The sequence below is a fragment of the Centropristis striata genome, chromosome 15, assembly GCF_030273125.1.
Source record: "Centropristis striata isolate RG_2023a ecotype Rhode Island chromosome 15, C.striata_1.0, whole genome shotgun sequence".
In the NCBI taxonomy this organism is placed as follows: Eukaryota; Metazoa; Chordata; class Actinopteri; order Perciformes; family Serranidae; genus Centropristis; species Centropristis striata.
The window spans coordinates 14,289,024-14,311,939 of NC_081531.1; the positions used below are offsets into that span (position 1 = coordinate 14,289,024).

The 22,916-nt window shown below is 38.0% G+C and overlaps 1 protein-coding gene across 1 annotated transcript; it reads left to right on the plus strand.

Moving 5' to 3' along the window:
- Positions 1 to 4,880: 4,880 nt before the first annotated feature.
- LOC131987148 (von Willebrand factor A domain-containing protein 7-like) lies at positions 4,881 to 22,681 on the plus strand. The gene is made up of 16 exons (XM_059352319.1): positions 4,881 to 5,219; positions 5,317 to 5,583; positions 6,531 to 6,624; positions 6,747 to 6,881; positions 7,836 to 8,022; positions 8,125 to 8,294; positions 8,614 to 8,726; positions 8,821 to 8,937; positions 9,991 to 10,203; positions 10,291 to 10,423; positions 11,050 to 11,199; positions 19,649 to 19,741; positions 19,820 to 20,097; positions 20,183 to 20,473; positions 20,912 to 21,209; positions 21,612 to 22,681. Exons 1-16 carry the CDS (start codon positions 5,028 to 5,030, stop codon positions 21,695 to 21,697), a joined length of 2,817 nt encoding a protein of 938 aa, XP_059208302.1. The 5' UTR covers positions 4,881 to 5,027; the 3' UTR covers positions 21,698 to 22,681.
- Positions 22,682 to 22,916: the final 235 nt, after the last annotated feature.

Below are 22,916 nucleotides of genomic sequence, written 5' to 3' on the forward strand. Positions count from 1 at the left end.
CAACATTATTATTATTAGCAATAGCTATAGTAGGGATGGGTACCGAATTCGGTACTTTTATAGGTACCGACCAAACTCCGTTGGTACTACCGAGTACCGATTCATGTGAAATCAAACGGTACCATGTTTCGGTACCTTAACGGCGTTAACTTTAAACTGATCATTGATTTCAACCTGTTTTCATTTAAAGTCTTTGATTAACAAGCGTGCTGACGATCGCTCTATTTTTTCTTTTTTTATTTACCTCCTCCTCTGGTCCTGTCTGCTCACCGCGGCCACTAGCCACTAGCTGCTGCCGTCTTCCAACCCAGCGCAGAGACGAACAGCCGGCTCTCGGCCTGCTAGCCGCCAGCTGCTATCTCTCCAATGTCTCTACCCGGGCTTGGCCTTCGTCTGCCTCGAGATTGGACCTTCCTTACTCCGTTTGCTCTCTCCATTCTTCTGTAGACCAGTCATTAGCAGCTAGCAACTAGCTGCTGCATCTCTGGTCCTCTGCTAATACTCCACTATTCAACTCAGGAATATTACCTGCCAATTTACTCCAAACTGCCTCGCTGAAATTAAATCCCTCGGACTCCTGCCTTATCCTCGATACACACAGAGCAGCCCGACTCAACTTTGTTTATTCCAACCATGCTATGACCACAATACTGTCTGACCGGTGCTGCGCCGCACAGCTACGACGTCATCACAACAAATCACACGTGCACTTGCAACCTTTTTTTTTTTTTCTCCTCCGTGCACTTGCAACCTGAGAGCGCTCCTCTGCATTCTTTGATAACACTGCAACTTTCATGTTACAAAATGCACGTCCACAACAATAAAGCACTGCTCATCCTGGATTTTATATTGTTTTGATATATTTTTTAAGGTTTATATTTTGAGAAATAAATATGTTGAATTGAAAAAATTAGATTTTATTATTAAACAAATTAACATTTATTATCACATAAACAAACGCAAAAGTACCGAAAATTGGTACCGTTGAGTACCGGTACCGATTCCCAGGTACCGGGTATCTGTACCGTATCGGTTCAAATGTGAAAGGTACCCCTCCCTAAGCTGTAGGGACCAGTGCTACTTTTATACTGTGGATTTCTTCTTCTTCCTCTTCCGGATGCAATTTTGTCCCGCTACTAGTCCTACAACTTGAAGAGTTGTTTTCTTTCATAACTGTGACGTTATCAAGTCAGGACGAACCAGTCTGCTCAGAGGCTACTCCTCTCCAGACAAGGAACAATATATATTCACTTTTCACAAAAGATAAATATTTTACAAGACAGCATCAAGACCCCAGGTACAGTGCAGTCAGCATATCTCATAATTATCACTAAATGTCAGGCAGATTTTGATATTTTGATATTTTTAGGTTTAACTAGTAACATTTGGGTAAAATCAGTCTGAAAACTATTTTTTATCATTTAGCAGCAATATAATTTAGTCTCTGTTTTAGTGTGTTTTAATTATAAATGTTTTTAAATGTTATGTAATGTAAATAACTTTAAAGAACAAAACAAGCAAAGGATAATCTACAGTAGATATTTGTGTTTTAAAAAATATACATCTGTACAATAACTAATTATTATTATTATTATTATTATTATTATTATTATTATTATTATTATCATTATCATTATCATTATTATTATTAATTTCATTATTTTATTTTATTTAATTATTATTGTTATTATTTACTTTAATATAAAAGTAGGCTAAGTTTTTGGCAACTTTGCTGCCAGACTTTTTACCATTTTTTAAAAAGTGTATTTAAAAAAAAATTCAAGAAAATAACTTTTTTTACAGGATGCAATTTATTTGTAACATATTTTGTATTTTAAATAGTCAATACAGTTACTCGATTTCATTACAGCCCTTCAGGGATCTTTTTTTTAGTGATTTTGGATTTGCTGACCTCCCCTGACCTTTGATTCAGAACCACATACTTAGTAAAAAATTTCCCCTTAATTTGTATTTTGATAAAGGAGAATAAATTTGGTTAAAAAATGTAAGGTAAACTAAACTGATTGCCTGCAAACATTCCTGTTCGCCATGAAGAGGAATAATCAAACCAAAAATAGTTTTTAAAAAAAACAAACTTTCTGTTTCTTTTTTTCTATTACTGTAGCAACACAAGAATAATCAAGAAAAATACAGATGTATTTGGTAAAAAGTTGGTGTTTTTTACTTTAGTTTAACAGCCAAATTATTTATGAAATATTTTGGTGTTTTTTCTTTTTTTCTTTTTCTTTTTACTTTTAAAACTTGCGTTGTATCAGAAAACACCCTCGTCCCAGACAAAAATAATCTAAAATAATAATAATAATGTGTTAAAAGTGTTTAAAAATTAAAAAAAAAAACCTACTGATAACGTAGGTGTAAAAAATTACTGTTAGAAATACTTTAGGTTCTTGTTTGGCAACTTTTTCTGCCAGACTTTTTACTGTTTCTTTTTCCATTACATTTAAAGTTCAAGCTTAATTTTAGGTGTGTATTTTTTTGTATTTCTTCATATAATTCACTGTAATTTAATATTCAAGACCATTAAGCAATTTAATTTTATGGTTATCTTTTGTTATGGCATTTGCACTAAATGTAGAAAAACAAAACAAGAAAAAACCTGTAACATCTGTTCTCCTCAGTTAACCCTCTCAGCCTTGTCATCAGTGCTCAGTGCTTTTGTTCATGCTCATGTGTACATGTTCTGACGGAAACGCTTGGAGGGAAATCAGATATTTTCTGTGGAACAATTCTTTCATAACTGTGACGTTATCAGGTCAGGGCGACATGACGAACTGGTCCGTACAAGGAACAAGGAACAATATATATTCAGTTTTCCCAAAAGATATATATTTCATCAAGACCTCAGGTACATTAGTCACCATATCAGTCACCACGTGTCAGGCAGAGTTTGATTTGTTAGGTTTAACTGATGACATTTGGGTAAAATCAATCAAAAAACAATTTTTATCATTTAGCACTAAAGTAATCTAGTCTCTGTTTCAGTGGGGTTTTTAAATGATAAATGTTTTTAAATGTTTATAAAATGACTTTAAAGTCCAAAAAGACAACAATTGATAATATACAGTAGATATTTGTCTTTTAAAAAATATATACACCTGCAGAATAAGTAATTATTATTATTATTATTATTATTATTATTATTATTATTATTATTATTATTATTATTATTATTATTATTATCAATAATAATAATAATCATAATAACTTATTTATTTTTACTTTAATATAACAGTGTTTTTTTAACCATTTTTAAAACATTTTTTTTTACATTCAATTTAATGTATAATATTTTTACTGTAAAAAACTGAAAGTTGCCTTAATTTTACATTCAGCAATACGATTCATTATTTTTTATTTATTTATTAGTTGTTGTTGTTTTTTTGTTTTGTTTTTTTACATAGAATTCACTATAACTTAACATTAAAGATCATTAAGCAATTTATTCACACTGTAAAAAAAACTGTAGAAAATAAACTATGGAAGTCAAGTAGGGCCATAGTTTTTTTATGCGCTATTATCTCCTGATAACGACTTATTATTTCGTTATATCCATATAACAAAGGTAGTTTTTTTTTCAGATAACGAATTAGATAAACTTAGATTTTGAGGCTTAATTAGGCTGTTTTGAGGGAAGTGCCTGATAAAATGTAGCATAAACATGATGTTTTACCTTATTAGTTAATTACAAATGTCTGTAAAACATAGTGGGAATGTGCATAGGTGCCGACTTGGGTTGAACGGTGTAGATATAAGGTCTGATGGAACCATTGTGAAGAGACTGCATGTTCCACATGGCTACTGAATATTCATGGGTGACCATGAGCATGGTGTCTGCAGGCAGTGTAAACCTACCTAATGTGTATATGATGCACCTGCATGCGAGAATAAGATAAACACTGCCTACTGTATGTCCGGGCTGGAAACTGGCTGTGAGCTGCTCACTACATGCAGTGTAGTGAAGTTTAATTGCACTTATGGGATATATTGTAACGTTAGTTGTCAAGTTGTCTTCGATTTGTGACAGGAGCTGATGTTGACTGTGTGAACAAAATAAGCAGAGTGCATGTCGGCGCCATGCAGACACACACCGCCATGAACCTTAACTCCGCCAATGTTTTTTTACAAGCAATTAAAGCGGTAGTGAAGTGAGCCGCTTGCAGCTTCATGCGCAATTACGCGTGGACACTCACAGCCAGTATCCAGCTCTGTGCATAATTTTACACGCCCAGACATACAGTAGGCAGTGTTTATTTTATTCTTGCATCCAGGTGCATCATATACACATTAGGTAGGTTCACGCTGCCTGCAGACACCATGATCACGGTCACCCATCCTAGGTGAATATTAAGTAGCCACGTGGAACCATCAACGTGAATATAAAATGAATATAAAGTGAGTATAAAAAGATTAAAATTTCAAAGTAGAATTATTCCTTGAATTTTGGACCGACCTGTGATGAATAGATGCCGGTGTTGTGCCGAGTTATGCCTGCCGTTGAGAGAGACCAACTAAAACGTGTATCATTCATTTATTTGATTTGTTTAACTGTAATGTGATTGATACGGGCTAGTGGGCTAATGCTAGCGGGCTAACGCTATATATCACGTTATGACCTATTTAATACAGTCTATGGCTTTAACATGAAAATATCATTATCATGAAATAACGTGATAATATCACGTGTGTCCAGACGTGTGCATCACTTTTAAGTGTCCTCTGGAAACACTTCTGTTGTGTTGTGGTCTTTGCAGCGCTTTTTGTTATTGTGTTGTGTTGTGGTCTTTGCAGCGCTTTTTCTTATTGTGTTGTGTTGTGGTCTTTTCAGCGCTTTTTCTTATTGTGTTGTGTTGTGGTCTTTGCAGCGTGTTTTCTAAATGCTGTGCTTGTGTTGTCAAATTGATGATTTGTGTTTTTTTAAGTTACAGCGCTGTGACCTCTCAGGGCCACTGTAGGCTACATTTGCACTAAATGTAGAATAATAACCAATTTCTCCCTGTCTGACAGAGATGTCTTGGTTGGCTGCTTTGTGTTTCCTGCTCCTGCAGACTGGAGCGTCGGGGTTTGATACAAACCCAATCGGCTCATCGAAGCGAGACTCTCTGACTCATGAGGAGATCACACAGAGAGCGCTCCTGACCGCCACTGCACAGGCGTGCCGCTCTCTGGCTGAGGCTGAGGGCAGAGACTTCACTTTCCCTGTAAGAACTGAGGTCAACTAAACTATAAACACGTTTTATTGTAAATGACAATGTTCACAAATATTTATTATCATTAATATTTTGTGTGTGTTCACAGACTTTGAATGTTGAGTCCGTTGCTTCTGCTTGTGATGCATCAAAATCATCCAAGAGCTTCCGAAGTGCCATCCAATCAGTCCAAAGAAGGAATAGACGAGTAGATACGAACCATTTCGCCCAGCCAGAACTTCACTTTAACAATGAAGAATTTTCAGGCGGAAGGAAACTCATCACAGAAGGATTATCATCTGTGAAAGCCAGCAACAAGCTGGAAAACTTTGAGGCCGCGAGAGAAAAACTGGGACAAATCTTACATGCTTTACAGGTACTTTATTCTGTCTTTGTGTCTTATTTAAACAAGGTAAAAACCAAAGTACAACAAAGTTCAGAAAGAGGCACAACTTCACTTTCATTTTCTTATTTATTCATTTATTAATTTATTTATTCATTCATTCATTCATTCATTCATTCATTCATTCATTCATTATTTATTTATTTATTTATTTATTTATCTATTTATTTGTTTGTTTGTTTGTTTGTTTGTTTATTGATGCATTTATTTTATTTATTTTATTCATTCTTTTTTTTATTATTACAAAATTGTTTATTTATTCATTTTGAAATTTTAAAACGACCAGGCAGGAATAATTTGAAATAATAATAAAATGTGTTTGATAAGTCTTTACAATCTAAAACGAACAGTAATGATAATATAGGTGCAAAAATGTACTCAAATATATTTTGTTTTAAAATATACATTTTTTAATGGAAATGTTAGTCGAGATTTTTGTCAACTACTTCAGTATGCTACGAACACATAATTTAATTAGATATAAAATGTTTAGTTATATCCCCAGAATTCCTGCTTTTTTAAAAAGATGGGAAAGCTTTCTAATATTTGATAAGTCCATTAATAATAATGCTTTGATTTGTGTCCTGATTTATGTATTTAAAGATTTACAGTTTTAAAATGTGTCTGAAATAATGATAATATTTTGTTTTGTTTATTATGTTTGCTCAGCTATCCTTAGCTGCCAGAAATTAATTATTTATTTAATTATTTTTTTTCATCCCTTGGAGGCTGGTCAGTTGTACGGTTTAAAGCCGAGACTTTTTAAAAATATATTTTATCAGTATAATTGAGGATTAAAAACAAACAAAAAATACTACAATAGCCTGTTAAAGGAGTTCTGAAATATTTTCTTGGTATTAATGTTAGGTGAAATATGCTGTTATAAACATTTATCTTGTGTATTTCTTTTTAAATAACAGGACTTCTACAGTCACAGTAACTGGGTGGAAATGGGAAACAAAGTTCCAAACTCCAACCTGATCAGATCTGACACCAGCATCGGAAACATTGCAGGTAAATAGATGATGTGTGTATTCGGAGATGAGGCAAGATGACAATGTGATAAAAAGTATATAGCCTATTTTTTTTTTTTTTTTTTACAGAAGAAAACACTGATTAAATGTTTTTTTCCACAGCTGAAAGCAGAGCAACCTGTCGCAGCTGTAACGGGGACGACTGCACCAACAACATCTTGGAGGACATCTTGTCTCAAAAGATACTGACCTCGGGATATTTTAATGTTTTGCCACTTGTCTCCTCCAAACCAGAAGGTAAATCAAGATCCTACCTGCCTCCTAAACAACTGTATTTCATTTACATTACAAAATACTTTTTGAAAAATTGAGAAATTCATGGAAAGATGTATAATTTGCTTCCGCCGCAAAATAGTAAATTTGAGTAACTATGACCCAAATCTGCAGCTCAGTTATACAGAGATTTAAAGCAAGTTTCAGCCGTCAAATATCTGTAAAAAAAAAAAAAAAAAACCCGCTCAGCACCAAACTGTAAACAGACAGTTTGCAGCTAACAGATGAACACAGTGGAACATTTAGCAGCTAACAGGCCAGAAATTTCCCTTGATTTACATATACCAGGTGGCCAGAAACACGACTCCAAATGAATTACAATGCTGTTTGCCAACAAATTCAACTTATAAGGTGATACTATTTCTGTGTTCACAACTTGTTTGCACTGACCTCAAGTGACCAAAAGTAGTTATTGCAGGTATTTTTTACAGCCTGGTATTAAAACTGTTTTGGTCTCTGTAGCTTATTTTCCCATTCATGAAAACTTTACAGTGGTAAATTTTTATATAACTCACCTGTAATTTGTATTAATGTTTATACTATATTTACATTTAAAGGCCAGGGCCTTGGGCCCTTCAGAAACCCATGTGTGACATATCAGAGACTATGTCCATGTTTTATAAAGTTTATGAGAAGTATTAGCATCAATATAAACTTTAAACTCCAACAATAAAACTAGTCAATGGGCAGAATGGTCCATTTCAAAATAAAGTGTATTATATTATGGGTTCTAAAACATTTACAAAATCAAGAAATTCCTCTTTGTGATTAAGCTTGTAAATGGAGACTTTTACTCACAGCTTTTGTTCAGGCACCTATCTAAAACATTATGATATGAGTATATAAAGGACATTCCCATGCTCAATTATTTCTCATGTTGAGACATTTTGTTCTCCTTCTGTTTCCGATGCTGAACAGGAAAATGCAGCCATGGAGGAGCAGTTGATCAAACCAGCACCATCGAGCCGACAGGAGGGATCAACAAGGACACTTTTGATGCCAGCCACGGACACCTGCACATGGAGGCAGCTAACATGGCGATCGCTGCGACCAGTCAGCTGCTGGAGGACGTCCGAAAGGCTGCTGGAGACAAACAGTTCCTCCAGTATGAGACCCAGTCTACATGTCTCACTTATGTCCTGTAAGGAGGTGGATTTCAAAGGGTTTAAACTCGTATTTCTCTTTTTTTCCCGTACTTCCCTCTCAGGATGATGGGACTCTCCAGAGGTAAACCTCTCTGTTTCGTGATCGACACAACAGGAAGCATGTCCGACGACATCGCAGCAGTGAGGACCACCACAGCCTCCATCATCGACAGAAAAGTGGGGACAGAGGATGAGCCCTCTCTTTACATTCTCGTCCCTTTCAATGATCCAGGTAGGAACTGAATGACCCACACTGTAAACGGGAAAAAAATTTAAAAAGTTGCCAAACACTTATTACTAACTGTAATTACTAACTAACTAACTATTATTTTACAGATATTTTTTTGAAAGATATGAATAATATACAGTTAATATCTATCTATCCATCTATCTATCTATCTATCTATCTATCTATCTATCTATCTATCTAGATAGATAGATAGATAGATAGATAGATAGATAGATAGATAGATAAAACCCTGTAAAATAATACAGTAATTATCTGAAATAACAAGGTACATCTTTTTCTCCCGTGGCCACCTGACCTCCAGATTTCGGGCCTCTGATAAAGACTACAGACCCAGTCGCCTTCCAGAATGCTATTAATGCACTAACAGCCAGCGGTGGAGGAGATTTGCCAGAGATGAGTCTCTCAGGACTTCAGGTGCTGTGATGTGTTACTACAGAATCTGTCTCTGCAGAATTTGACAGTAAGAAAAAAGTTTGAAATAAAACTATGTCCTCTCTTCCTCTCACAGCTGGCTCTGACCGGTGCTCCCCCTAACTCTGAGATCTTCCTCTTCACGGACGCAACTGCTAAAGACAGTCACCTGAGAGGCGCCGTGATCGCTCTCATAGAGAGCACCAAGTCAGTGGTGAGGGTTGAACATTTTAACCTGATTATGAAGCTGAAGAAAAAGTTGAAAGTGTTGACAGGTTTAAAATATTATGATGTCAGTATATGAAGACCATTCTGATGCTCAGTTATGTCTCGTAACAGCAATTTTTGGTGCTAACTTTTTTGGGTTTGTGTTATCTTTTTTGTTACTTGAGATTGAAAAAGTATGCAAAATTCTTCAACAATCCCACATTTCTGCAAGAATTTTCAATTTTCTGCAAGTTTCTGCCCTGAACTTTTATAGTGCATGAAAAAAAAGTGCCTCAAACTGCATGTAAGTGCACAGCATAAAGTGGGCATGTCTGTAAAGAGGAGACTCGTGGGGACCCTTAGAACCCATTTTCATTCAGATATGTTGAGGGTCAGAGGTCAAGGGACCTCCTTGAAAATGGTCAGTCATTTGTTCCCTCGTTACCTTCTTCTCGACAAGATATCGTGACATGGTGGGTACCAATCGGTTTCCAACGGTAAATCTCAAATTAGGGAAGACAATCCAATTTCATTAAATATTTAAGCAGTAAATAATGGACAACATACAGCCTTCCATATCTCAAGAGCAATTGCTGCATGTTTTTGTTGTGCTTTGTTTTGTAGTGGTACAATTTGGCTAGACAGATGTGCTAAAAAGAGGATTTTCCTTGTTTTCCTAACTTTTGAACCATCAATTTCAGAAACAATTCTTTTCTTTCCAGGACTTCCTTGCCATTTTGAATCTCAGCTTTCCAGTCGTATGCAATTTATGCTCAGAGACTGTTTAGGGACACCAGCATGTACAAATCTTCACATATAGGTGAAAATAGCACATTTTTTGAGAAACACTGCATAAAGTGGGCATGTCTGTAAAGAGGAAACTTATGGGTACCCATAGAACCCATTTTCATTCAGATATCATGAGGTCAAGCAAGTTGTTCCCTAGTCTATCTTCCAGACAAGGTATCATGACATGGTTGGTACCAATACATTCCTCAAGCTTTTAGTTTCTTATGATGTGAAACCCCAAATTCTGATGAAATTCCTGGTTGAATTTCAGGTGACCTTCATGATTACTGGCATCCTGGGATCACGTCGTCGGAGACAGAGCGATGGCACCGACAGCCAACAACAAAACCGCCTTTTGGTGAAAACAGACGCCCAGCTGTACAGAGACATCGCTCAGGTTTCAGGAGGTCTGTCTATTGAGGTCTCAAAGAGCCAGCTCCTCGAGGCCACCAGCATCATCACAGAGTCCTCCAGCTCCTCTCTGGTATTAACTCTCACTGTGAATGTTATAAATCACTTTTCTAGTTTAAAAGAAATGCATTTGTGTCACCAGTTTCATTGAACCTCCCAGGTGAACCTCCTGCAAGCGGCCAGGAATCCTGGAAAGGCCGAGAACTTCACCTTCACAGCTGACGAGTCAGTAAGAAACCTGACAGTTTACATAACGGGGAGCGCTGTCACCTTCACTCTCATCAGCCCCTCAGGTACACAAACTTCTCATGCTTATGTTAAAGAGGAGTCATTTACAAATCATGAATACAATGGGAAAATAAAAATGTAAAAAAAAAAAATATATATGTGAAAAGTCTGGCAGCAAAAGTTGCCAAATACTTACTGTCAAATAACAGCAAACAAACGTACGTTTTTACTTTTAAAATCTGGATAATATACAGTAAATATCCGTATTTAAAGTTAAAGTGTTTTTACTTTAATATGACAGTAAGTGGGTTTTTTTTCTTTCTTTCTTTCTTTTTCACCATTTTTTAAAATTTCTTATGACACTTTTTTATTACATTTAATTTATTTTTCTTATTCAATGGCATTTGCACTTAATTTAGAAAAAAAATCTGTGGAGAATATATATATATATATATATATATATATGTAAAATAATACATATACATATATATCTATATATATATTTATTTTTTTACAGTGTATGTCAGTGTATTGTATTGTCATAGAGAAAGTAACCCTCTGGTCGTATTGAACCTAACAGTGTACCCTAAATCCGCATAGAGTTGCTAAAAATTATGCAAAAAGTTTATTGACCTCTTGGCTTTCTAACCAGTGTGCTCCGTGTCTCACCACGTCTTGTCTTTTTTTTCAGGTGTGTCTCAGGACAGCACCGTCACTACAGGACCGCTGGTCACTGTCTCCCAGTTGGTGGGAAACTTTAAGACTCTGCAGCTAAAATCAGAAGCTGGACTCTGGGAAATTAAAATGGTGTCAACAAATCCCTACATCCTGAAGGTCGTAGGTGAGAACTGCATGATTCATGTGGTTTATTATTTTAGGTATAACTACCCCTTACCTTGAAGGGCTGGTTTATCCAGAACGAAAAGCTTGTTATTCACATGGGTTAATTTCTGAGACTTTTCAATGTCCCAATGCTATGCTTTATGCATCAGGTGAATGGCATTTGGTTTCTGCTGCTCCAGGCATTAAACATATCATTTTAACAACTTCCCAGAGACTGTTTTTTTGCAGGTACACAGAATAATCAACAGCAGTTTTCACTGGAACTACTTTTTGCAATATAAGAATAAAATCATGATAATTATGCTTCAAAAGAAACAGTGAAAGTAACTAGAAAATGTCCTCTGGGGAAATTCTGAAAGGGCCACGGGGGCTACTGCCAGTGTGTGTACACTATGATGAGATTCCTCATAGATTTCAAACAATTAATACTAGAAATGTTATGATACTATATTTTATACAAGGAGCACACCTACAACAAGCATTCCTTTTCAAGTATTTATTTATACAGCAACCTATGCCCTTTAGCCTCAAAATGTGTGTGTGTATCTGTAACTGTAATCACATAAAGTTACCTGTGTGTGTGTGTGTGTGTGTGTGTGTGGTTCTCTCTTTCTGTGAGAGATGGAAGAAAAGATGAAAGGCTTTGGGGTCGACCAATCAGAGCAGAGCAATCAACGGAAATTAGCTGTGGAATCTTCCACCAGTGAGGGCAGCCAGATGTGGACAGACTGGAATTTCTGGCCTCGAACAGAAAGCATTTTTGGCAAAACCATAATACCTATCATTGATCCGACTTCACTTTGAGCTTCCTGAGTTCTTCCTGAACAGCTACATATGGTTTTTGTGAAGAAAAATTAAGAAATAGCTTAGTAAGAGCTATTTAAATATTTAAATATGCTTTTCTACAGAAAGTTTTTAATATGGGAGCCAATGAGGCTGTTGGTGCGTGTTGGTGGTGCATCTGTGCGTCCTACGCCCAAACTATAACTCTGACAGCTTTACCAGAGGATTGTGAGTGAGAAGACAAATTTTCCTACGTTTCTTTTTTTTTTGAAAATTATATTTATTGGGTTTTTAGAATGAACATGACACATACATTAATGAGGGTTTACATGCCCACATTCTTGGATAAAAACAAAACAAAACAGACAAGACAAATTACCACTAAAACAAAGAACAAAACAAAGTAAAACAAAAAACCAATCGATACAAAAATAATAATAGTAATAATAAAAATTACAACCCTGTATTTCCTATGTAGCTGCTGTGTTGAATATTACATTTTCTCTATGCACACATATACACTTCATTATCCTTTTCAAGTTTTCAACATCTTGATCGGTGACTTTCAAGATATTCAATAAATTGTCCCCATAACTTAAAAAAGCTCTGTATTTTTCCCTTGGTGGCATAGGTTAACTTCTCCATGGCTAGAACATTGGAAAGATTGTTAAACCAATGTTTAACTGTGGGAGATTCAGTGCTCTTCCAGGAAGTTGCTATACAGTGTTTAGCCTGAAGTGAGCACAAAATGACCAAAAAATGATCTTTTTATTTGCACCTGACACTTCTAACTCCGCTGGAAGTAGTCCTAGGATAAATACCCGAGGGCAGACAGGCAGTTTGATAGAGATAATATCAGATGTAGTTTGTATGACCTTTTCCCAGAAGTTTTTAATTTTGGGCCAACTCCATAATAATGTTCCTTCTTCTTGGCTGCATTTAATACAGAAATCAGGATTATTGTTATCAAAGCGATGTAACAGGGCAGGAGTGATATATGTGCGCATAATCCATTTAAATTGTAATAGTTTCAATCTGGTGTTAATAGTCTGACATTGTGCATTATGACAAATCGTCTTCCAGTCAGCTTGAGAGATTTCTGCATCTAAATCACTAGACCAAGCCAATCTTTTACTGTCCGAGGATTCTTTAGATGCATCCACAATCATTTTATACAAAAGGGATACCTGGCCACGGCCCTGAAGATGATCTAGTATAGCCTTTTCCAGACTAGAAAGAGGGGGTTTCTGAGGGGATTGTTTAAAAGCTTTTAGAATGTAGTTCCTTATTTGTAGATATTTAAAGAAGTGCTTTTTAGGTATATTATAATTTCTTTGCAAATCCTCAAAGCTATAAAGAATGCCGTTGTGGTTATACATATCCATAATTTTGCCAATCCCTCTCTCTGCCCAGAGTCTAAAGCCAGGGTCACCTCTGCCTGGATAAAATCTACAGTTTCCCCATATTGGTGTGAAACCTGACATATCTGACCTTGCACACTTATGCATGACTTGCATAAGTGTGCTTGCACTTTACACCACACCTTAATAGTGTTTTTGACAAATGGGTTATGGGTACTTTTTAGCAGATTTGTCGAAGTATCTGCATATAAGTAGAGATTTAGAGGTAATGGGGATGTAGTGGATCTTTCTATTGTGACCCAGGGCATAACAGGACTGTCTACGAACCAGTACATGGCCGCTCTAATCTGGGCTGCCCAAGAGTACCATAGGAAGTTTGGAATTTGGAGTCCTCCCCTTTCATATGGCAAGTAAAGCAGTGTGAGTCTGAGTCTTGGGCGTTTATTATTCCAGATGAAGTTAGTAATTAATTCTTTCAATTTATTAAATAGATTTGATGGGGGGTGTAGAGGAATGGATTGGAACAGATATAAAAATTTTGGTAGGATATTCATCTTAACAATATTGACACGTCCAATTAAAGAAATGGGAAGATCCGACCATCTTTTAAGGGATTCTGATACAGATGTTAAAATAGGATTATAATTCTCTGGAACCAGGTCATTTATGTCTGGAGTAATTTTTATTCCCAGATAGGTAAAGCCGCAAGGCGAATTTTGAAATGTATTTACCGCTGGTGGGCTGTCCCTTTCATTCTTACTAAGAAACAGTATCTTAGACTTTGTGTTATTCACCTTGTAACCAGAGAAACTCCCAAAAGACTCTATTAAATTAGTAAGTGTTGGTAAGGACTGTGACAGATTTTTTAGGAAAAGTACAATATCATCCGCATAAAGGCCAATACGGTGTTCATATGGTCCAATTGTTACTCCGGTGATTAGGGGATGGGATCTGATTGTCAAAGCTAGGGGTTCAATTGATAGCACAAACAGAAGGGGCGACAGTGGGCACCCCTGGCGTGTTCCCCTGGATAGGCTAATAGGTTTTGAGATAATGGTATTGGTCAGAACTTCTGCACTAGGGTTACTGTATAGTAGTTTTATCCATTTAATTATATTCTCTCCAAGGCCAAATCTGGGGAGTAACTCAAACAGATACAGCCATTCCACCCTGTCAAAGGCCTTCTCAGCATCCAGGGATAGAATGGCCGCATCTGCACATCCCCCCCCCAGAATGTAAAATGTTTAGTACCCGTCTCAGATTGTGAAATGCCTGCCTGCCTCTAATAAACCCGTTTTGATCTACATGTATAAGATCTGGCATGTATTGCTCTAACTTCAGTGCTATGACTTTAGCTAAGAGTTTAGTATCCGAGTTCAAGAGTGATATGGGTCGGTAGGAGTCACATTTAAATGGCGGTTTACCAGGTTTCAGGATGTTTCTAATGAGGGCTCTTGAAAGAGAAGGTGGCAAGGAATTGGTTCCGAATGCCTCTTCAAACATATTTAAAAGAGGAGGCAGCAGCTTATCTTTAAAGGTTTTGTAGATATCGATGGGAAGCCCATCAGGGCCCGCTGCTTTCCCCCCCTTCATGCACATAAGAGCCTCATGTAACTCCTGTAACTCATGAAAGTTCCACTGGTCTGTCCAGGATTTCTTGGTCTTCAGGAGAAAGAGTGGGGAACTCACACCTATCGAGAAAACTATTTTGTATGCTCATGTTGGCTGATAGATCTGATTTGTAAAGTTTTTCGTAAAATAATTTGAATGCTTGATTTATTTCCTTTGGATCAGTTGTCTTAATTCCATTTAAGTTTTCTATCTCATGAATACTTTTTTCATTTCGTAAAGTGTTGATTCTCCAAGCAAGCAGTTTACCCACCCTTTCCCCCTGGTCGTAGAATGATTGTTTTAATTTGTTTAAATTTGTTAGAGCCTTGTTTGTTGACTGCTCATTATAATGGGCTCTAAGTAAGGTCAGTTTATTCTCAAGCTCTGGAGTGTTTTTAATTATGATTTCACCTTCCAACGATTTAATTTCTTTTTCAATTTCCAACATTTTGATTTTGAATTGTTTAGATTTAAAGCTGGTATAGCTAATTGTTTGTCCTCTGATATAAGCTTTAAAAGCGTCCCATCTAATTAAGGGTGAAGTTTCAGACGTGTTAACCTGGAAGAACAATTCTATGTGTTGGTCAATGAAGCGGATAAACTCCGGGTCCTGTAGCCACTTGGTATCAAATCTCCATCTGGGAGGTCCGCGGAACTCTTTAGAAGTACTGTATTCTATAGACACTGCAGCAGGGTCAGAAATTATTATTCTACTGTAATAGCATTTCTCAACGTTAGGAAGTGAAGTCCTAGAAATCAAAAAGAAGTCCAACCGTGAAAAAGTTTTATGTGTCGCTGAATAGCAGGAGAATTCTCTCTTATCTGGGTTAAACTCCCTCCAGACATCGCACAGGCCCAACTCATCCATAAAGTTAAGGATTACCCTCCTAGATTGGTTGTGAGAAGAGTCCCGATTACCATTTCGATCAATATTGGGGTTCAATGCACAATTATAGTCCCCACCCATTATAATTTCCCCTCTTAGTGATGAGAGAGTTAGAAAAATATTATTATAAAATTGTGGATCGTCTTTATTAGGGCCGTAGACATTTACTAAATTAAGATGCTGACCAAATAGACTACCTTGTAGAATAATAAATCTTCCCCCAGGGTCTAGAGTGGTGGTATTTATTTGAAAAGGGATGGATTTATGGATTAATATGACCACACCCCTAGCAAGGGATGAGTAATTAGCAGCAAATACCTGTCCTTGCCACCTTCTTCTTAACCTGATAGCCTCACCTGAAGTCAAGTGTGTCTCCTGAAGAAACACAATTTTAGATCCCAGGTGCTTAAGCCTAGTCATAACTTGTTTTAGTTTCACCAGTCCACCCAGGCCTCGGACATTCCAAGATGATATTTTACATAGCTGGTTGCTAGTCATGGAGCACTTTAGGAAGCATTTTGTTAGAGGGGATAATCGTGTATCGGTATTTCTGTATCGCCGCTTGTAATATCAATGCCACAAGAAAAGCAAGGAAACAGGGTAAAATAATAAAATAAAATAAAAAACACAGAAAAATCCTGAACATTTTGCCAGAACCTGCAAAACAACAAAACCTTAACAACTACTGACTGCCTTCCTATTTTACAGTCAAAACCAGATTAATATACCAACTTCCTTGGCTCTTATTGCTCCTACATAGAGGAGCTGCAATAAGTGAAATTAACTTACCTCTGCTACCATTTATCTCTAACCATTAGTCTTAATTGTATAATGGCCCTTTTATATGTGAAGAAATTATTTTAAAATTAAATTGCTCATTATCACAAAGTAGGAAAACTGTTTATATTATTTGGAAAATACAATCATTTACCCAGGTGCCTTCTCAAATTACTCACAACTTAAATTTACAAAAATCACTGCTATTTTGTACGAATTGGGTGTAACCAACATGTATCAGTGTGTTACACTGGTGAACAAGCATTTAGAGTCGATACTCAAACAGGAATCCAAATTGGAGTGGATTAGTTACCTTAACAACTGAAGTAGTCAGTGATAGTATCCTTTTGTCTTTTAATAGTCCACACTCAGCCATCTCCCCATTGCCATCCTTAATGGAGTAACTTCAGATGGTGATAAACATAAATTCACAGGAGTAAACAAAATATGGCCTCTGAAATCGAGTTTTCAAGGAGTACTTTGAACGTCACACCATGCCCCGCATGTTGAGAAAAGAAAAAGGATCAGTGTCCATCACTCCCGGGATATGGTCACCTCGTGTGGATATTGCTCATTTAGTCCACTCCATCTGGGCGTCACTCTTTGTTTTTATTCTGGAGAAACGTGTGAACATCCTGAGGAGTCTGAAAAGTTATATTCTTCCCCCCATGTGTGATGCAGAGTTTAGCAGGAAACTGTAGACCGTACTGGATCCCCTCCGAGCGGAGCCTCTGCTTCACCGCATCATATGCTTTTCTCTGGCGTTGCACTTCAACAGAAAAGTCAAAAAAAAACTTCACTTGCCTGTTTTCGTGCATAACCTTGCCCTTTTCCTGTGCGGCTTTCATCACCCGAACTTTGTCTTTGAAGTTTAAAAACATCATAATCAGTGGTCTGGGAGGTGAGGCTGGGCTCGTGGTTTTTGCGGGACCGGTCGGGATGCGGTGAGCCCGCTCAATGCGCACAGGTGTGGGGAACAGCTCCGCTCCGAGGACGTCCGGGAGCCACCTCTCCAGGAAAGCTTCAGCATCCCTCCCCTCCGTGTTTTCTGGCAGGCCGATGAGATGAAGGTTGGAGCGTCTTGAACGATTCTCCAGGTCCTCATTCTTCTCATTGAGCAATTTCACTTTAGTTTCCAGTGCAGTTACCTTGGACGTGAGCTGTTGCGTCCTCCGTGTCACTGATGCGGCTCTCGGCGGTGGTTAGCCGCTCTTTGATTGTGTCTAAATCCGTTCTGATGTGCGCGATGCCTTCAATGACTTCTCGGTGTCGCTCTAAACCTTCTGCCTTGAGAGATTTAATGGCCATAAGCACAGTATAAAAGAGGTGTTGGTTACTAATCACCTACATGTAAACCCTTGTCAATTGAAATGATGAATTTGGCTGTACACCTCCACAGTTTGTCCTGTTAGAACAGATGTATGAGGCTGGTAATCTGGCCGGTCCAATAACACTCTCACACTCTTTGATCATTATTTCTGATCCATTTATTTAGAATGAGATATGATGCATTTACAGATATTGATGTGTGTGTGGTAACTGAAAAGAGAAAATAAATATGTAAACAAATATAAAAGTTAAACATGTGAAACAGTAATGAATAAACAATATGATATAATATAAATGAGTTTGAAATGACATATGATGACAGAACTGAACTACAATGAATGATTATAAAGAGGAGCATGAAATGAATAAGGGACAGTCAATATTTTACGTATTTGAACTGAAAAGCGGCACTGCATAGGCCTATTATACACACACTGAACAAGTAATTAGGCGACGGTCCCTAAAGGCCTGAGCGCTCGCGGTACAATCTAACGAGGAGGAAAAGTCCGACATAAACTATGAATATATTGACTATGAACATGAAAATAAACTGAACAATATACACATGACATATGAATAAGAGTATGAATTAAAATAGGGCTACAAAACACACAGAAACAAACTGCAGAAACACTGCACTCACCTCTTAAGGACGCACACAGATATGAAAGGAAATAAAGAAAATATACTCCAAGTATGAAATGAGGTGGAATCCAGATAATGAGCTATGAACTGTAATGAAAGTGTAGATCTAATGGTAGTGTCCCCTGGAACTACAGCAACTCAACTGAGGAGAGCCGGCTTCTGTGTCTCTGATTACCATACCTAATTGGTGAAATTCTATTGGTCTAGGGGCCGCATGCACAGCTCATGGTGCGAGTGTGTGACCTTCTGAACACACAGCCTCCAGCTGATGAGAGCTGGTTAAAGTGTGCTGTTGGGCAGTTTCATCGGAGACTTTAGCTGCTTCCATCATGCTGCTTTCGTTAGCCAGGCTCGTGCTAGCTTGTGTTGCGTTGCTAGCCCGTGCAGATCTTGTTACTGGCATAGATTAGCGACGTACTGTCTTCTTGTTTTTGGTCGTTTAGTTTTTGCTTTCCCCGGTGCAGTTTGGTTATTTGGTTTTATAACAATAGTGCTTGGGGCGATTGCCCCGTGGCCCTAATGACTATTTACTGCACAAGCAGCAACCTCTCAAACCTGCATTCTCTATAATGTCCAGTAGGGGGCGACTCCACTGGCTGCAAAAAGAAGTCAGATTGTATGTAAGTCAATCGGACAATTAGTCTACTTCGGACTTTAATTCTGACTTCATTAAACATTCTCATAATGAGTTTATGGTCTCAATCTTTAGTTTGAAGTCTTCTTTATTTAGTAAATTATGGTCCCATTTAGAGAAAAATAGATGTTTTTGAAAATGTTTTGTTTTGTTTGTTTGTTTTTTTTCATTTAGAAGAATGATGAAAACGATGCAAACCAAACTGACTACCTAGTGCTAGCTGATGACGTAGCATCATTCCAGCTACCAAACCATTCTGTGCATGCATCAGCTGCAATTAGATAACGTGACAAAATGATTGGCTTGAATCTTCAAAGCATCAGTCAAACCAATAGGTGAAGTGACGTTGACTACGTCTTATCATTCTGTGGTTCTGCATTCAGCCTGTCTGATTGATTTTCTTTTGTTGTAACTTTGTCAGGTGAGAGTCCCATTGACTTCCTGTTTGACTTCTTGGAGGTGTCCCAGGGCCCTCTTGGAGGTTTTGACATTTTGGACAATCGACCCAGAGCAGGTAAAGAAGAGAGAATGTTATTACCTTCCAAAGTAACATGACTTCCTTACAGCATTAGATTTCCTCTTGTCTCTGCAGGTGTTAATGGGAGCCTGATAGTCACAGTTACTGGGAGCGACTCGGCCACGCTGACGGACGTAATTTTGGTTGAGTCTTCAGGGTCAGGAGAGGTTAACGGCAGCGTGGAGGCTCTGGGCGAAGGTCAATTCTTTGTGCAGTTTGACAGCATACCAGCAGAGGCGTTTGTGGTGCTCGTGAAGGGTCAAAACAACAACAGTTCCTCCAGAGTGTCATCATTGACTTTCCAACGGCAGTCAACCACCAGCGTCAAAGCTTCTACTGTGACTGTCATTGCTGTACGCATCTAAAAACTTATGATTTGACTTACAGATAGTTTTAAATGTTTTGATAGACAACTGATACCATTTTCCTTGTTTTAAGCTTGATTCAAATACCATCGTAGAGCCAGGAACGCCGCTGTCAGTTCCCTTCTCTGTGACCACGAGCGGTGCAGGAGGAACCTTTGCTATCCAGGCCATTAATGACCAAGGTTTTACTTCCACTGCCCCGTCCAGTTTAACCCTGGACACAGGAGGCAGCGCCAACAACACGGTCATCATCACAGCGCCTTCCAACACACCGTCTGGAACCGACGTCACCCTGACCATCCAGGCCGAGGCTCCGGGAGGAGACACCAACTACGTCGTGCAGCGTTTTACTGTCCTTAAAACGGTAAATCTCCAGTTCAGGAAGAAATGCTCTCACTTCAATGAATTTCTATTATGGGGCCTAATATCATCACACATGGATAAAATTGGGCTCATTGAATCCACAAGAGTCTCAGCTTTTACGCTCATTTTATGCAAATGACTGTTTGGAGATCCCGCAAATATTGCACAAATATTCACATACAATAGGTGAAAAATAACACAATATTGAGGAAAAAATTGTTTCTGCCCCAAACTTTTGTCCTGCATGAAAAAACTGCCTCAAGCTGCATGTTATCAGCATACAGTGGGCATCTCTGTAAAGAGGAGACTTGTGGGTACCAATAGAACACATTTTCATTCAGATATCTTGAGGTAAGAGGTCAAGGGACCTCCTTGAAAATGGTCAGTCAGTTGTTCCCCCCTAAAATTAGCTGACTTTATTTACTTTTTCTCTTCACAGGTGACAGACTTCAGTGAGCCGGTGTGTACGCTGCTCAGCAGGTCTAACTGCTCTGCAGCCTGCAGCTCAGAGATGTGGGAGCTCTCTGTCCGGGTGACTGACGGAACTAATGGGACAGGTGTGGACCGTGTGAGTCTTGGACTGGGCAACGGCACAGTGAACACCAGCCTGAGCACTGAGAACTCAACGCTGGTGTCCTACACTGCGTCCTGCTGCTCTCCTGATGTGGAGCTGCTGGTTGTGGATCGGGTGGGTAACGTGGCCTCCTGTTCCTTCAGCGTCCGGGCTGCGACCACCAGCCCACAACCTGTGACGGTCTCTGCGACCACCAGCCCACAACCAGTAACGGTCTCTGCGACCACCAGCCCACAACCCGTAACAGTCCCTGCGACCACCAGCCCACAACCCGTGACGGTCTCTGCGACCACCAGTCCACAACCCGTAACGGTCCCTGCAACCACCAGCCCACAACCCGTAACGGTCTCTGCGACCACCAGCCCACAACCCGTAACAGTCCCTGCGACCACCAGCCCACAACCCGTAACGGTCCCTGCGACCACCAGCCCACAACCCGTAACGGTCCCTGCGACCACCAGCCCACAACCCGTAACGGTCCCTGCGACCACCAGCCCACAACCCGTAACGGTCTCTGCGACCACCAGCCCACAACCCGTGACGGTCCCCCAACCCGTGGTGGCAGCTGTAGTGTCTTTGTCCACCAGAGCTGTTCAGTCTTTCCTCCTTTGCTTTAGCATCACAATCTTAGGACACAGTTTAACATTTTAAATGTCGGTATGAGGAAGATTTACATTTTAAAATTATTCTCTTGTTCGACTTAGCTGCCAGTTTATTAGGTACACTGGCTAAAATTGCCACACAATAAAGTCTGTGAATTACTTTGTTTTATACCTCCAACATAGAAAAGCCTAACAATATTTGATAAAAGAGTAACTAACCCCTCCTAAAATCAATATATATGGTTATTTAGTTCTGCTGATCGTGGGGTGTATTCAGATCCTTTACTCCAGTAAAGGTACTAATACCACACTGAAATTACTCCATTACAAGTAAAAGTCCTGCATTTAAACTTACTGAAGTAAAAGTACAAAAGTATCAGCATCACAATGTACCTAAAGTATCAAAAGTAAAAGTACTCGTAATGCAGAATGGCCAGATTGTTTCTACTAATCACTTTAAATTCATCATGTTTACTATGTTAAATCTCAAACTGAACTAAAGCTGTCGGCTAAATGTCGTGAACAATATTTGCCTTAAAATATAGTGGAGTAGAAGTATAAAGTTACATGGAATGGAAATACTCACGTAAAGCGTATTTTCCTTGTCAAATATACAATAACATTTAATTTAAAATAATTAAATTTTTGCTAAGTTCTTATAGCATTTTCTCATGGACATCTTACGCTTTCGCTCAGAGGTGAGAAACGTTAATATGTAATATGGGTGACGAATGAATGTACAAATACTTTTTTTTAAATTAATTTTAAGTGTTTCTTTAATACTGCTGTAAAACTAACTAAAAGCTATGTAATATTTATTGCATGGACTATATGTGCTGTATGTATTACAGGCTATCTGGTGTCATTTAAAACTTTCGTCAGTTTAATCATGATACTTCATTTATCAATAATCTAAGGACGATTTATTCACATTTTGAGTACTTATGCTGATATTAAGTTGTGAAATGGTAATGCATGATTATTTGATCATTTAAAATTGTAAAGGGTTGTTTCTTCTTACACAGATGATTAATACATAAATGATGAAAAAATAAAACTTTGTCTTCTGTTGTTCAGATGGAATCTCTGTTGGTCTAACATCAATATTTACAGCACAGCAATGTGTGATTATTCATACTCTATTAATTAGAAATACTAAATGATGTAAAACTGGAACCACTCAATCACCTTTATCACAGGTTCAGGGTCCAGAGAAAATAGAAGCCATTACATAGAATATATTGCATATAAAAGCACAATAAGAAAGC

Bases quoted from the DNA above. Each gene is read 5' to 3' on its own strand.
- LOC131987148 (XM_059352319.1), top strand. From the start codon at position 5,028: ATGTCTTGGTTGGCTGCTTTGTGTTTCCTGCTCCTGCAGACTGGAGCG. The intron at 6,625-6,746 runs GTAAATAGATGA...TTTTTTCCACAG, and splicing joins CAGCATCGGAAACATTGCAG to CTGAAAGCAGAGCAACCTGT. The intron at 20,098-20,182 runs GTACGCATCTAA...CCTTGTTTTAAG, and splicing joins CTACTGTGACTGTCATTGCT to CTTGATTCAAATACCATCGT.